Here is a 13,327-nt window from a genome sequence, read left to right as displayed (position 1 = left end):
TACACAACCATTTGATTGACAGAAATTTTAAATGCATGAGCGATAGTTTTTTGCAAACTTTTCAAACAAAATTGGCAAAAAAGTAGGTGTAAAACAATCAGTTTTCAAAACAAAGTGCTATACTCAAGCCTTGATGTATTTACAATGATGACAACATTGACTTTTGTTATGTTTTTATCAAAACAAACTCAACAAGCTAGATATTCTACGAGCTCTGTCCCCATCTTGCTCTTTGAGATGCATCCTGAATAATAAGTGTTGCCACCATCTTATGCCATTTTACATCCCTTCTGCCCCTTTAAACAATAAACATTATGTGTACACAAAATCTCAAGACTAAACCAGCAGGGCAAAGTGAACCGTGATGTGCAGAATACATATCTGTGGGAGCACTTACTTGTGCGAGAAAATACGCCATACGCCCACTGTTAATTCACTGTTCATCTTACCCAATTTAAATGTGACCAGAGGGCTCTCTGAGACAAACATCATGTGTTATTTACTGACTGAGAATGTAAAAAGGATATATATAATTAATTATGATGTCACTGAATCATAATGGAAATAGCCAATAGCAAAAGTTTTACCATATATATGTAATCTGTAGTCAGATTCCCATATTATCACTCACATATAATAATAGAAAATCTTTATTTTATATTGTAAATTCACTAATTCATGTTATAATATTACCAAAATAAGTAATATCTTTGTATCAAATTTTTCACTTAATCCTAAGAATGAAATATTTTATCTTTCATTTTATATCGTTAGTCTTTCATGATATACCGGTATGTAATCTTTCACTTCACTTCAGCCAATCATCTGAACAAGCCACTTAGGCCAAAAAAAAAAAGAAATGTTTCTGGTCAGGTCTCGCTTTAAAAAATGGTGCGGCGACGCGCATTTCATTTTTTTTTCCCTCACGGGAGGGAGGAGGGTCAGTTTTATAGTTTTATCAATATAGTCACATATATACTGTTCATGCAGTCACTGATCATGCCCCCCGCAGAATTTTCTCTTTCTCTTCAGCCATTTTAGTTTGGTGTCAGCCACGGCCGCCGGCCACAAACAGCAAAAAAAAGGGTGACGCGCGCGCTGACCAGAAACATTTCTTTTTCTTTTTTTGGCCTTATATTTGTCCTTTACAGCACAGATGATTGAGTAATTTCTAGGCCATGGTGTCCTTGTGTGCCCAACTCTGTCCATTCAAATCCTTTTGATTGTAGTAGTGGCATTGTTTTCTCTGTGCCTGCAGGAAGTTCCACCACCAAGAGAAGAAACCATAGTTTTTCAGAACTTTTTTCTTGGTCGGGATAACACCAAACACCAACAAATGGGAAAGGAAGCTGTATGTTTGATAACATGTTTTGCAGCATGAACAATCATGGTGATCAGTATGATAAATTGCTTAGGGTGGGTTTATCAAACGGCAAAGAAGTCACAGTTGTATTTGTGGTTACGGTAGTCTCTTCAGTGAGGGTTAAGTAGCCATTTCATCGGTTCATATTTGCTGTAAAATCTGTTGGTTTTGTCACGCAAGTTTTCATATGCAGCTAGCACTATAACAGTTGTTTGTAAGAAGTCTGTTTTCAGTACAATTTATACCAGTATGATAGAGCTGGTGTGCGAAGGGTAGCATTTAGATGATGATTCTAACAAATGATCAAACTAAAGTGAACTATCGGTGTGACAGGCATTGAGCCATAGATTGACTATGTTGGCATGTCAGTGTGTGTGATAGTTCAAGCAGACAGACAGGAAAGCATTGGCAGGGTTGAGTTTCTAGGTAGTCACATGACCAACACATTAGCATAGTAACCATGCGATTCGGCATAAGGTTGCAGGGAGCTGGATACAGTCTACGGTCTCTGCAAGTAGTCACTGTATAATTCTAGTGTCTTCGGCAGTGATTGACGTCATAATCATTAATCAAAAACCAACTCAAGAAAGGAATTTCTTGTTTCATTCATCAAAGGTTGACTCGGCTGTCAGCGAAGCCTGGACTCTGGGGCCATTTGAAAGCCGGAATGCTCCGGCTAAATTGATTCTATGTGGAGCCCAATCATGCCGTAGGCAACCAGAGCATGCAAAGCTCCAGTGTTAGTCCCCAGTGATACAATTAGCTTCATTTTAAAAATCATAATTTGACTTCTCGAATACCGGAGCTGCTCAGTTTTCAGTATGTTAAAAGAGAGGTATGTCTCACTCGCACTTGGCTTTTTCAATTTTTTTTCGAAAGCAACAGATGGATTTTTTCATTCAACCTTTTGAGCTTTTTTGCCGTCTCTTGCAGGAATTCAGAGAAGAGGAAGGAGAAATCGAGGGATGCCGCACGATTTCGCCGCGGCAAAGAGACTGAAATCTTCTATGAGTTGGCCCACCAACTCCCTTTACCACACAATGTGTGTGCACAGTTAGATAAAGCTGCTATCATGCGGCTCACAATAAGCTTTCTGAAAATGCGGATGCTTATAGGAGAAAAGGCCAAGCGATCAGGTAAGTGTGACTAATGACCGTGAATTATGCACCCTTCTTAGTTTCAAATTCTGAAATAATGGTACTTAAGCCAGTTGTTCATAAAATCTAAGTTGTCACTTAATGTGATGATTTCTTTTGAAGTACAGTACTTTCATGCTGATTGTGTAAGTATTGAGTTGCATGCTGATTTCATGTGAAATAGCAGTCGATTTCTTCAATCCATCACCAAGTTACCGTAACTCATCATTCCACCAATCATTTTCTGTAAGTCTAAAACAGTGTCAATATCTCTGTTTCAAACATGTTGGATTTATGGTAATTTGTCAAACAAAGAGAAATTAATATTTCAAAAGCTGTGAAATTTGTTCCTCATGCATGATTAATTGCCATAACAGTGTTACATGAGTGAGGGTATTTTTTGTGATAATTGTGGAAATTCGGCTTCCATATGACAGTGTTGTCCAATCCTAATCCTAGACACGAGGATTTCGTTCAAATCCCATGCATGCTGTTCAGCATGTGTCTGTGAATTTTATTGGTCATGCACTGGCCCTAAGCAGAACAAACAGAGCTTAATCAAGCCTACAAAGGGCGTCTTTACACAGTTTATGGAAAGATAAATTGGGTGTACAGTTTATTCAAATAGTAAAGTGCTTCATCAAACCTCTTGAAGTGCTGTCTATTTTTGACAAATTTGACCATATGAGATGATAAGAATTTTCTGTCTGGTGGACTGTCCTTAGACCTGCTTGAAATGCTGCAGAACAAAAACCCTGCTAGAATGTCTAGCTTTGATATATTTCATGAAAGCGTGAGTGATAGGACAGATCATTGACATCTATATAAAAGATGTTATTGAAATTCTGCAAACTTATAGAAATTTGCCTGCAGAAATGCAGTATTATTGAATCAAGGATATGAAATTTTGTATCCCATATGGTATGTTCATGTTATCTTTGTCACTCAGTAGCTTAGAATTTTTATCTTTATCTTGAGGCATGGCTTCATCATTTAGTTGTCAATGCTCATGTGTGAAGGGTAATTCAGAATCTACTTCTGGATTCTTTTTGATTATCTTACAGTATGAAAAATTTGTTAAATTTAATACGTACTTCTTGTAAAGTAGAGTTGAATTTTACATGATACTCCTATCAACTCATAAGCCACTCTATACCTTCAAGTGCATACTTAATTTTCAACTACCTGGGTCCTTATCAAGTTGATAAACACTATTATTAAGGTGTCTGTATTATTGGTAAATCCATTATAAACTTATTATGTTGTATCTGCCGTTTATAGCAGCCTATTTGTGTCCAGGAAACTTGCTTTTCTTTTTTCCATTCCGACATTTCATTCCGACATTTAACCCCCTTCCTCAATACGCATGTGTACCATAGCCTAGATAGTGATTCAGCTAATACTGGGCGTGATCTGTAATTGAAAGAAGAGATAGTTCTGCAAGTCCGTGAGAGATCTGTCCCAGTACAAAGCACTGACGGAAGTGGCCTCGAAGTTCACTTTTGGTCATGTCTGTGCACCAACAAAGACGCGATAGAGGCTTTGACAGTTTGTTTATGTAATTTATGATAGTTAACTTAAGTACATTGAGTGAAGTAAATTATACACCATCATCTCTCTCATCAGTTGGTCATTTCCTTCTACATTTTTCAAAATATTTTTATGTAAATACTATTTGCAGTTTTATGTCTGTAATCGTATCTCTGATGAAGACAAGTCTGAACTTAGAATTTATGAATATCCTGAACTGACTCAGGTTATCATGAGCAGATAAAACACATCAATTGACAGTTTCTAATAATTAGTATGCAAGTGATAACTAAGAGTCTTTTCCTTGTTGATGCTGGGTAATTTGCTTGTTTTTTGTCATTGGATAACGTAAATTTGCATGCGTTTCTGTGTGTGTGTGTGTGTGTGTGTGTGTGTGTGTGTGTGTGTGTGTGTGTGTGTGTGTCTGAGTGTGTGATACAGATGTTAAAATCCTGTTTTAATATTTAGCCCGTGGAATTGTAGTACTGTACCTATCGTCAAACACTTCATGTACTAACTCTTCGAATAATTGTATCACTGCCATAGATAATTGCTCAATAAAGAACTGAAGTAAATGGAATATAGATTGATATAACTGTAATGAATGATGTTGAAATTACCGGTAGAGCCAAGAAATTGCAAATTAAAGTATGTGTATTCCTGGAAATAGGGAAACGTTGATATAATTTGGATAATTATATGAATTTCAACTTGCTACAATAGATCTAAAACTCGAGTACCCAAAGTTTAGCCCCGTGAAAAGAACATTTCACATTTGCAACATAGACTTCAGAAAACAATAAAAAATTGTTCAGAGATTGTTTCACCACATATTTAGAATAGTCTTGAGTAAGTGTAGAAAAGGTAAGTTTTAAAAGGGACAGAGTTTTTGAGGGAGATGTGATTTTGAGGTGTTCTCCACAGTTACTCAACCCTGTAAACATTCCTATATTTTTCAGCCAGGTTGATTTGTTTGAGGCAATTCAAAGCATGGCAAAGATGGCAAAGAAGACAGTTTCTTTGGTGCCACCAGTACATAGAAATTATTAAATTTTTTGACTTCCCTTCATTTACTTTCTGTCCGTATTCCTTTGTAGTAGAAAGATATACCAGTGTACTTACAGTAACACAGGAAGTTTATAGATCAGTATGAGTAGATGTTTCTCCTCAACAAAGAGCTACTTCTAGAAAAAACATACTTGTCTTGAGTGTTTTATACTATATAAGAGTCTTTGCTTTATTTGTCTTTGCCAAATGACAAAGCAAAAATGTTCTGGAGCATAGCTGTCATCTGTAACGTTACCAAATCTTGCAAGGACCAACTGTTGTCTGGTCATGGAAAATGTGATACAGTGACTGCCATATAAAAGGCGCCGGTGTTATTCTTCCTTTCCGCCAATCATTCCATCAGTTTTTATGGTGTTTGCACTCTTGAAGGTTTGTCAGCGGTTTATGAAAGCAGTCCTTTACAAGCAAATATCATAACAAGGACCGATGTCGACAAATGTGACAAAAACAAGCCCTAGCTTGTTTTATTCTGTTTGAGCATCTGATTGTTTGTTTTATGCATCGTTAACTACTCAAAGGTGGATGATGCCATTGATGTGGTGGAGGGACTGTGTCATATTCTGTGCAAAAAAAGCCAGGTATCCCCCTCATAAATGAGTCAACAGTTCCTTAGTTGCATTTGAAATATTTCAGTTATTGAAAATCAATACGTTACAATGTTGAGTTGTTGTAATAAGTGATGTAAGTGTGGCTTCTGACCCATTTGATGGTATTCTACAAATACTACAAGGATCGGTACAGTCATTTCAGAGATACTTCTGTCATTATGTTTCTTAGCAAAGCCAGATAATGTATACCAAAATGACATTTCTTTTCAGTGACACAGACATTTCAGTCATACAGAACAAAAGCCTTACATAACAATTAGCCAAGGAGTTCAGTTGTGTGAAGATAATTCTGATCCCTTGGATGGAATAAAAATGAGAGTTGCATTAAGAAGTTGGCAAACCAACAAATGATGCCAAACAAAACCGAAAGACCAACAGAAGTTCGAAAGTATTGCCAGCTGACACAAGACGTACTTTTAACCTGCCTACGTGTGAATGAGGCAAGTTGATATGGCAGCGCTGTGCTCTGGTGGCTTGCCAAGTGCTTACGCAAAAGTTTGTATTGTATGAAACTGTTTAACCCCCGATCAACCCCAGTCCCCTTTGATCCTATTTCATTGGCACCTCGGTCACTGAACTGAGCAAATATGTGACTGCTAAGGCAGAAGAATGTATTAGATTGGTGAAATCTTTGCTTTCTTTGTGTTTTATAAAGATAAATGTTTGACATAGACCAGAATAGGCTCACCAGTAATATCATCAGGAATATCATAAATAGTTATAAATAAGGCAGATATTTCGCCGTTCACAGACAGGCAGTCATGAAAAGCAGAGGCTGGGAATGTGTATATGGTCTTGTGCTATGACAGTCATCATTAAGAGGGTACCCACAAGTGTGTGCAGTGTGTTTGTAAACCTTATAAGGTTCTAAAGACCTTAAAAGTAGTTTTACAATCAGCAAGTTGGTAAATGTCGGTTACAGTACGAGAATCATTCAAGAGACTCAAAACTCTGTTGACTTTTTCTGGTACATTTATCAAACATATTGGTTAAACTATTGAGTACTTTTACTGCGCCAGTCGATGAAGTGAATGAATAGTGGCATGGGTCATCAGTTTTTATTACCTAGTAGAAATACCCAAGCACTAATTTACTGGCAGATTTAGATTATCGAGTTGTAAAAGTTGATTATCTGTGAAGTAATTAAAAATATGTCTGTACTTATTTGACTGAAGTCAGAATGCCTCTTCCCTCCTTCCAGAGATGTAGTTTTTCCCATTGATAAAAGTATTTTAGACCTTGTTTCCTTCATTTTCTTTCCATGTCAAACTTTAATGTCAGGAAGATTTGCCTAATTTATCCAGTCCAAACCATGCACCCCTGCAATCATCACTGATGCTAACACTGCTAATACTCTCAGTCATCCTTGTAATGTACTCAGTAGCTGCTCCTCATAGTAGCAGTGTAGCATTTGGTTTGAGAGCATGAAAAGTAATAGAACAAAAGGTAGAGTGATTGACTACAAAGCTAAAAACTAATCATACTTATAGAGTTGCTGAATGTGTCAGTAAAATTGGAGCAAGCACTGAGTAGATGCTCCCAGCACAGTTGAATAGCAAGTGATTGGTCATTGGACACCCCAGATTGATTCAGTTGATCCCATTCAGCAGTGAAAGAAGATCGTAGGGACTTTGCATTGTGGACTTCAGTGGTTGCAGGGTGAGGTACAAAGTTGTATGAAGGATAACTACATCATTGCAATGAATAATATCTGTTGGTTGGTGCATAGCCTGTAAACCTCAGAGCTTTGGTGAAGATTTGTAATCTTAGGAGTGGAAAGGGGTTGTTTTACTAGAAAATGGTTCCAAAGGGACTCATCAGTCTATATACAGGTTTTCCTTTGCGGTATTTGTCTCCATTGTTAGCCTTTTTGTGGCTCACTAGTCAGTCTCTACCTGTTATTGAGCTACCTATCATACAGTTTATCTGTACCCATGACAGAATTTTATCCTTTGAGTGGAAAGTAACCAGATTAAGTTGTCAATAGTGTGATTCTTAATACAATGATGGAAAATTTCACACTGACAATGTGGGGAGGTGTGGCTTGCATAATCACAACTCATTTACATGTGGTAGATGATGATTCTTGTAGAAAAGCAGAATTCTAGTAATAGCCATCTTATATTCAGTTTCTTTAAGTGTTGTATTCATTTACGCAAAGTGCTTCAATGAGCATTGTTTGAACATAAAAATTAGCTGATAATGTATCACCAATGAAAATGATTCATTGAATAGAATAAACCTATGTGGAATAGTGATCTGTAGATCTTTTAAGATCAACGGTCCCTGCTAAGGCTACATAATTTTTACTTTGATGAGAATGACTCTGAGTGCAAGTTTAAAATGTGTTCCATATAAATTTTATTGAAGACCAAAATGGATGTGATCAGCTTCTTAGATTCTCATTCATTGTAACAATTTACTTCTTTGCAAAATATCAACTCATTGCATCAGAATTTATGGTGGTTTGAACACAGGTCAACAGTCGCTCTCAGGTAAGACAATTGCAATGAATTACGATATAGCAGTGATGTGATTGTGATCTCCCTGCCTTCTGATTTTCTGTTTCTGTAAGTCACTGGAATTTACGTCAGTGTACTATCTCATAGTCCTTACGTCTGGACCACCTGCAGTGAAATTGATGGTATTGAAGGGCTATTTGAAATGGAACAAATGAAGCTTGTAGATTGAGGGAATAGACTTGCACAGTATTTAGCCATTGCATGTATTTACCTGTCTGCTAATGGCAAATCAACATGGTCTCCCACTGATGACAATATTGTCCTGATAGTAATAATGTTGTTGTAGATTACTAGAGCAAAGAAATAAATTACAAGAAAATTACCTGTTTTAATTCATTACGAGAACATGTCCTAACATGTTGATATTTAGTGGTGTCAATGACTGAGATTGTATGGAATTGATGAAAACTCTAGATTTAATAGGTATCAATAGTGGTAATACTAGAGATCCAAAACGTGTACTCTAGACTAATAGTTTGTTCCCAGTATTAGTCTCTAATTTAAAAAGATAAAAGAGAATTGTTTGCATCATATCACTAAGTGTCTTTAATTTTTCACTTTTATTTTGACAATTTTTGCAAATAATTTATGTGGTAAACCATTTGTACTTTCTTGATTACTTAAGCAAGTTGCACATCTGAAAAGACATAACATTTTGAAAATATATCAGAACAAAAGAATCCATCATCATCATATTGCCTGTAATTGTCATCGTGGCGTATCCATGGGTACACTGTGACGTACACGTACTTGTGAAGATCTATCAATTGGCTTCACAACTCCCATTGTTGGCTACTTTCTAGATGTTTCCTTCATATTTGATAGAATGTGGATCTGTCAGCTGCCTTATGCAGATGTCAAATTACCATATATTAACCTATCCATTAACTTCTTCAGTATCATCGGCAGAATATGTACTTGTACTATTACCAGGGTATTTTTCAAGTAGATCAGAAATATAACATTCCATTTATTTATACTTCTAATGACCAGGATGTCCCATTTTACTCAGAACACCTACTGATACGTCGCTCGTTTGATGTGCATGATTTTTCATAATTTGTATTCGTTCAGATTTTACTGTGTTTTTGTGCCAAAGTACACCGTAATGAGAATATCAGTTTTAGTGCTTAGAGCATGTTAGAACATCACTCATTATAAAGTTTGACAATGAGTACTTAGTAAACCAATGAGAGCCTGGTGTGCTTTTTGTGGTTGACAACAACCCCTATTAGTGGTAATGCTAGTGTAAATATATGATGGTATATTGCCTAGCTAGGGTGACTCTTCTTGTCAAGCAGGAGTGAATTGCTAGTTTTGCATTGTGGAATATTTTTAGGATTGTATGTTGGATGGATGAAACATTCGAAAAGTGGAATATTTACAGAAGACATTCAACCCAGCCATGTATTCCTTTTCATAAATTCATCAACAAGACTAAAATGCCATATTAACATCTGCTGACATCGCATGGATTTTCTTTAAATAGATCAAATGTTAATAACTCAACACTACTTTGGATCTGGGGAAAACCGGATGCAAAGAGGAATTCATTGTGTACTACCTAACTCAAATGTTTCCATGAAGTCTTGCCACACGTTTATAAGGCAGCATATCGAACCGGATGTTCATTGGAATTGTTTTGCAGAGTCAGCTCTTATTGGGAAAATCAACAGTGGCATTGAAAGAAGTGCTCTGTGTGTGTGTGTGAGCATTGAGTGGAAGGATACGTGCAGATCTCTCTTACACAAATGCAAAGCAGTGTACTTGGCCTGTTGATGTTAGTATATTGAGTGACAGTGTAATGGCAAGGGTCATTGAAAAGAAACCCCAGACTCAATGATTTGTGAATGATGGAGAGCCTAACATTAAAGAGTGCTAACAGAGATGGGGTACCCGATAGAGGCATTGCTTGACAGACTTCGTGTACTGTGTCCCGGTTTATGAAACATTACCATGAGGCGATGTGACTCAATACCTTAGTGCATACACTCTGTGGGTCAGAAGTTAAACTAATGGTTTGGAAAAGATGTGTTGATTCTTTCATCGTCATATGTTAATTTAAAAAAGGCAGGCTTTAAAATAAATCTCTCGCATAACAGTCACTCAATTCAAAGCTTAAAGAGACATTAAAAATAAAACAATTGAGATTGTGGTTTTGGTCATTTCACATCTTCCATGCATTTCAGTACAGTTTAGTACCCCTTGTGTTATATTCATATTTTGTTCAGGCCTATATTCATATATACCATATATATATATATATATATATATATATATATATATATATATATATATATATATATATATATATATATATTTGCTTCTCCCTGCTTTCATGAAAAAGAAAATTTGTTGGGAAAAATAAACTACAAAGAGATGGATTTATAGTACACAGAAGGCAGATATTTCCCGCCAAAATAATGACATTCAATAATATGCAGTCCTTTCCTCAAACAGAGACAGTACCATTCTTATAGCTGTCCTGTTGCACAGACATTTAGTGTGTTTGTATTTCAATATTTACCATAATATATGAAATGATAATCAATGAATAATAGTAGCATGCATCAACCCCCTTTCTATTTGAATATTTCAGTCTGTCTGATATCATGATGTCAGTAATTTACTTTCAAAAATTGCAGATTAGGGTAATGACAGTAAATACATAATTGCTTTTTCACCCTGCTTTATTGAAAAAGTGCTAAATGAACGGTTCTCTGTTCAAAATCAGTATTTGCAAAGTTGTGGTATTAATATTTTTAAGGATAGCAAGCATGTACATGTAATTTGTGTAAAACAGGACAAAATTACAATAAATGGTTTCACTAAAATCACCAAAGTACAAGAAAATTACATGAACAGATTTGTGAAACATTCAAGTGAAATTACAAAGCAACACGAGAATTTTGAGAAGTGGTAATGAGAAAATAAAATGGTGGGTTGATTACTTAAAATTGCTGTCAACTGGCTCAATAGCTCATTTTTATCTCCCACAGGTGTTGAAAAAATGTTCAAAGTTTTCTGAAGTTAACTTGAAAACATAATCAAATGTCTGTGATGATATCAATTGATGAATCAATTGATGAAACAAGAAAGTTGTATTTGTTATGCTGGTCACTATGTATCACATCACTACAGGAAAAAAATCAACACAGAATTTCCCTGAGTTAGAGGGGTAATGTACTTTCATCAAACACACATCTACCCCATGTGGACATCAGTAAGTGGTACTCAACATCTCACAGGAGATTGTGCTGAAGTAAAATCGCTAGGTCGTGTCCTTTCAACTGTAAGAATTGACAAGCCTTTACATTGACATGCAAGATAAATGAAGAAAATGGTCTTTTTCAGAAAGTGTCACCCAAGTTATCTCAGGGTTTCTGAAGTTGCATTAACCCTTGGCCCATTCCATGCATTGTGTATAAGATTAAATGCACAACTCTTGTTGAAATGGATGTATCTCTCTCTCAAATTGTAATTTGAGTCACACAGTCAAATTAACAACATTAGAAAAAATTCAACATCCTGTAATTAATGGTTATTTGAGATGGAATACAACAGCTGAAGGTTATGTTTGCCATTGTGTCATTTGCTGAGTAAAATTGCATTCCTATTAAAACCAAACCATTTTCTATCAGGCCCAATGATAAAGAAGGCACTTCAGATGTTTTAAGCATTGAAGTTTTTGGTTTTCCACAGTTCCTTCTCCCTGTTGGAGGGACTGCGGTTAAGCACAGTGTTCTCTATGGCCAGGTACTGTTTTTGTGTCCTCACTTGAGAACTATTTTAAGTGGAACCTCCTTGCGCATTTCAGACATACCTTGAGGAATAAACACTTTTCTTGTCAATTTATTCAGCTGCTGAAATCATTAAAATGAGGTGTATTACAGCAGAACATTGAATCGATAGTTAATAAGAGGACACAAATTTTTAAAATTCTGTATTGCCAGCTGAAACTGAAGAGAATTCACAGCTTTTTGTCAAATCTGTGCTAACACATCAAATATGCATAACATATTACCTGTTTACATGGTTTTTCTCGCGGGGAAATAGAATATGAGGAAAGTGTTTACAACCCTTCCACTCATACCTTGCATTACAAATGAACAATAGTTCATGAAGTGCAATAACCTCACATGTGTTATGACCTGCCACTGTGTACAGGCAAGTGCGGATTAGTCATCGCACAGCAATTTGTATTCATGTCATATTTCTCTGACAAAACATCTCTGACCGTAAACAGTGACAAAAATTGTATGAAATATTAGTGGGCTATTTCTAACCGTATAAATGTGAAGGATATTATGGATATCAGTGATGCAAGCACAGCAGGATAAGTCATTATCCTGGAATCTATTATGCCATTATTTTTATTGTGACTTGATGGAAAGCCTGGTGATAAATGTGATATAAAGTGCACAAATTACTCAACCTCATTGGAGCATTTCATACCTGGGTAAGAAGACTATTGAAAGTCAAACATGAGATCAATCAAAGACATTTTTCACCCTTGTCATTTGCAAGCAAACTTCACAGTTTAACAATTTTTTTTCAGCCAATTTATAGTGAGAGGGGTTGAGGTAGAGTGATTGTAACTTATGACAATCCTTTCTAAATGCACTGCCATTTCAATACCATTAATAGTTCGTAGTTTGCTGCCTATCATTATGAAATTGATGATAGTGAAGTGATATTTTTAAATCTTTTTTGCTTGAAAATTGCCTCAATTACTTTGTAGTAGCCCATAAACTTCAACTAGGCTGGGTTAATCAGATGTATATAGCATGATATGATAAACTTAATATTACACTTAGTTTGTACTTGTTAATTTTTAGAAACAATATATATAATGAAATAGAATAGAATAGTCAGTACAAACAGCAGAGAAACAAGCATACCCTATCATATATTTATTGTTATAGATTTATATTTATACAAATAGCTGTCAAGGCATTTACAGTTAATTTTCTGCCAACTATTATTGACATTTTTTATGACAACCTAAGTTTTGATAATTTCTAGCTAATTCTGATGTACCACAGGGAAGCCAGGAAAAAAAACAAAAATAAAACAAATCAACCAAACAAATAAATAAAC

At 35.8% G+C, this 13,327-nt stretch overlaps 1 protein-coding gene across 2 annotated transcripts in view; it reads left to right on the top strand.

Moving 5' to 3' along the window:
- Positions 1-13,327, top strand: part of LOC139150179 (hypoxia-inducible factor 1-alpha-like) — a 46,603-nt gene that overhangs the window by 14,057 nt on the left and 19,219 nt on the right. Inside the window, exons 1-2 of one of the 2 annotated variants that reach the window (XM_070722388.1) lie at positions 1,820-2,198; positions 2,297-2,499. In XM_070722388.1, coding sequence (XP_070578489.1) covers positions 2,185-2,198; positions 2,297-2,499 — 217 coding nt within the window. In that variant the 5' untranslated portion in view covers positions 1,820-2,184. Of the gene's footprint in view, positions 1-1,819; positions 2,199-2,296; positions 2,500-13,327 lie in introns of those variants that run through there. The other variant, XM_070722386.1, reaches the window with a different exon arrangement.

Source organism: Ptychodera flava, chromosome 14, assembly GCF_041260155.1.
Source record: "Ptychodera flava strain L36383 chromosome 14, AS_Pfla_20210202, whole genome shotgun sequence".
Classification (NCBI taxonomy): Eukaryota; Metazoa; Hemichordata; class Enteropneusta; family Ptychoderidae; genus Ptychodera; species Ptychodera flava.
Note: the sequence above shows the minus strand (reverse complement) of the source record. Positions and strands in the feature narration are given on the sequence as shown.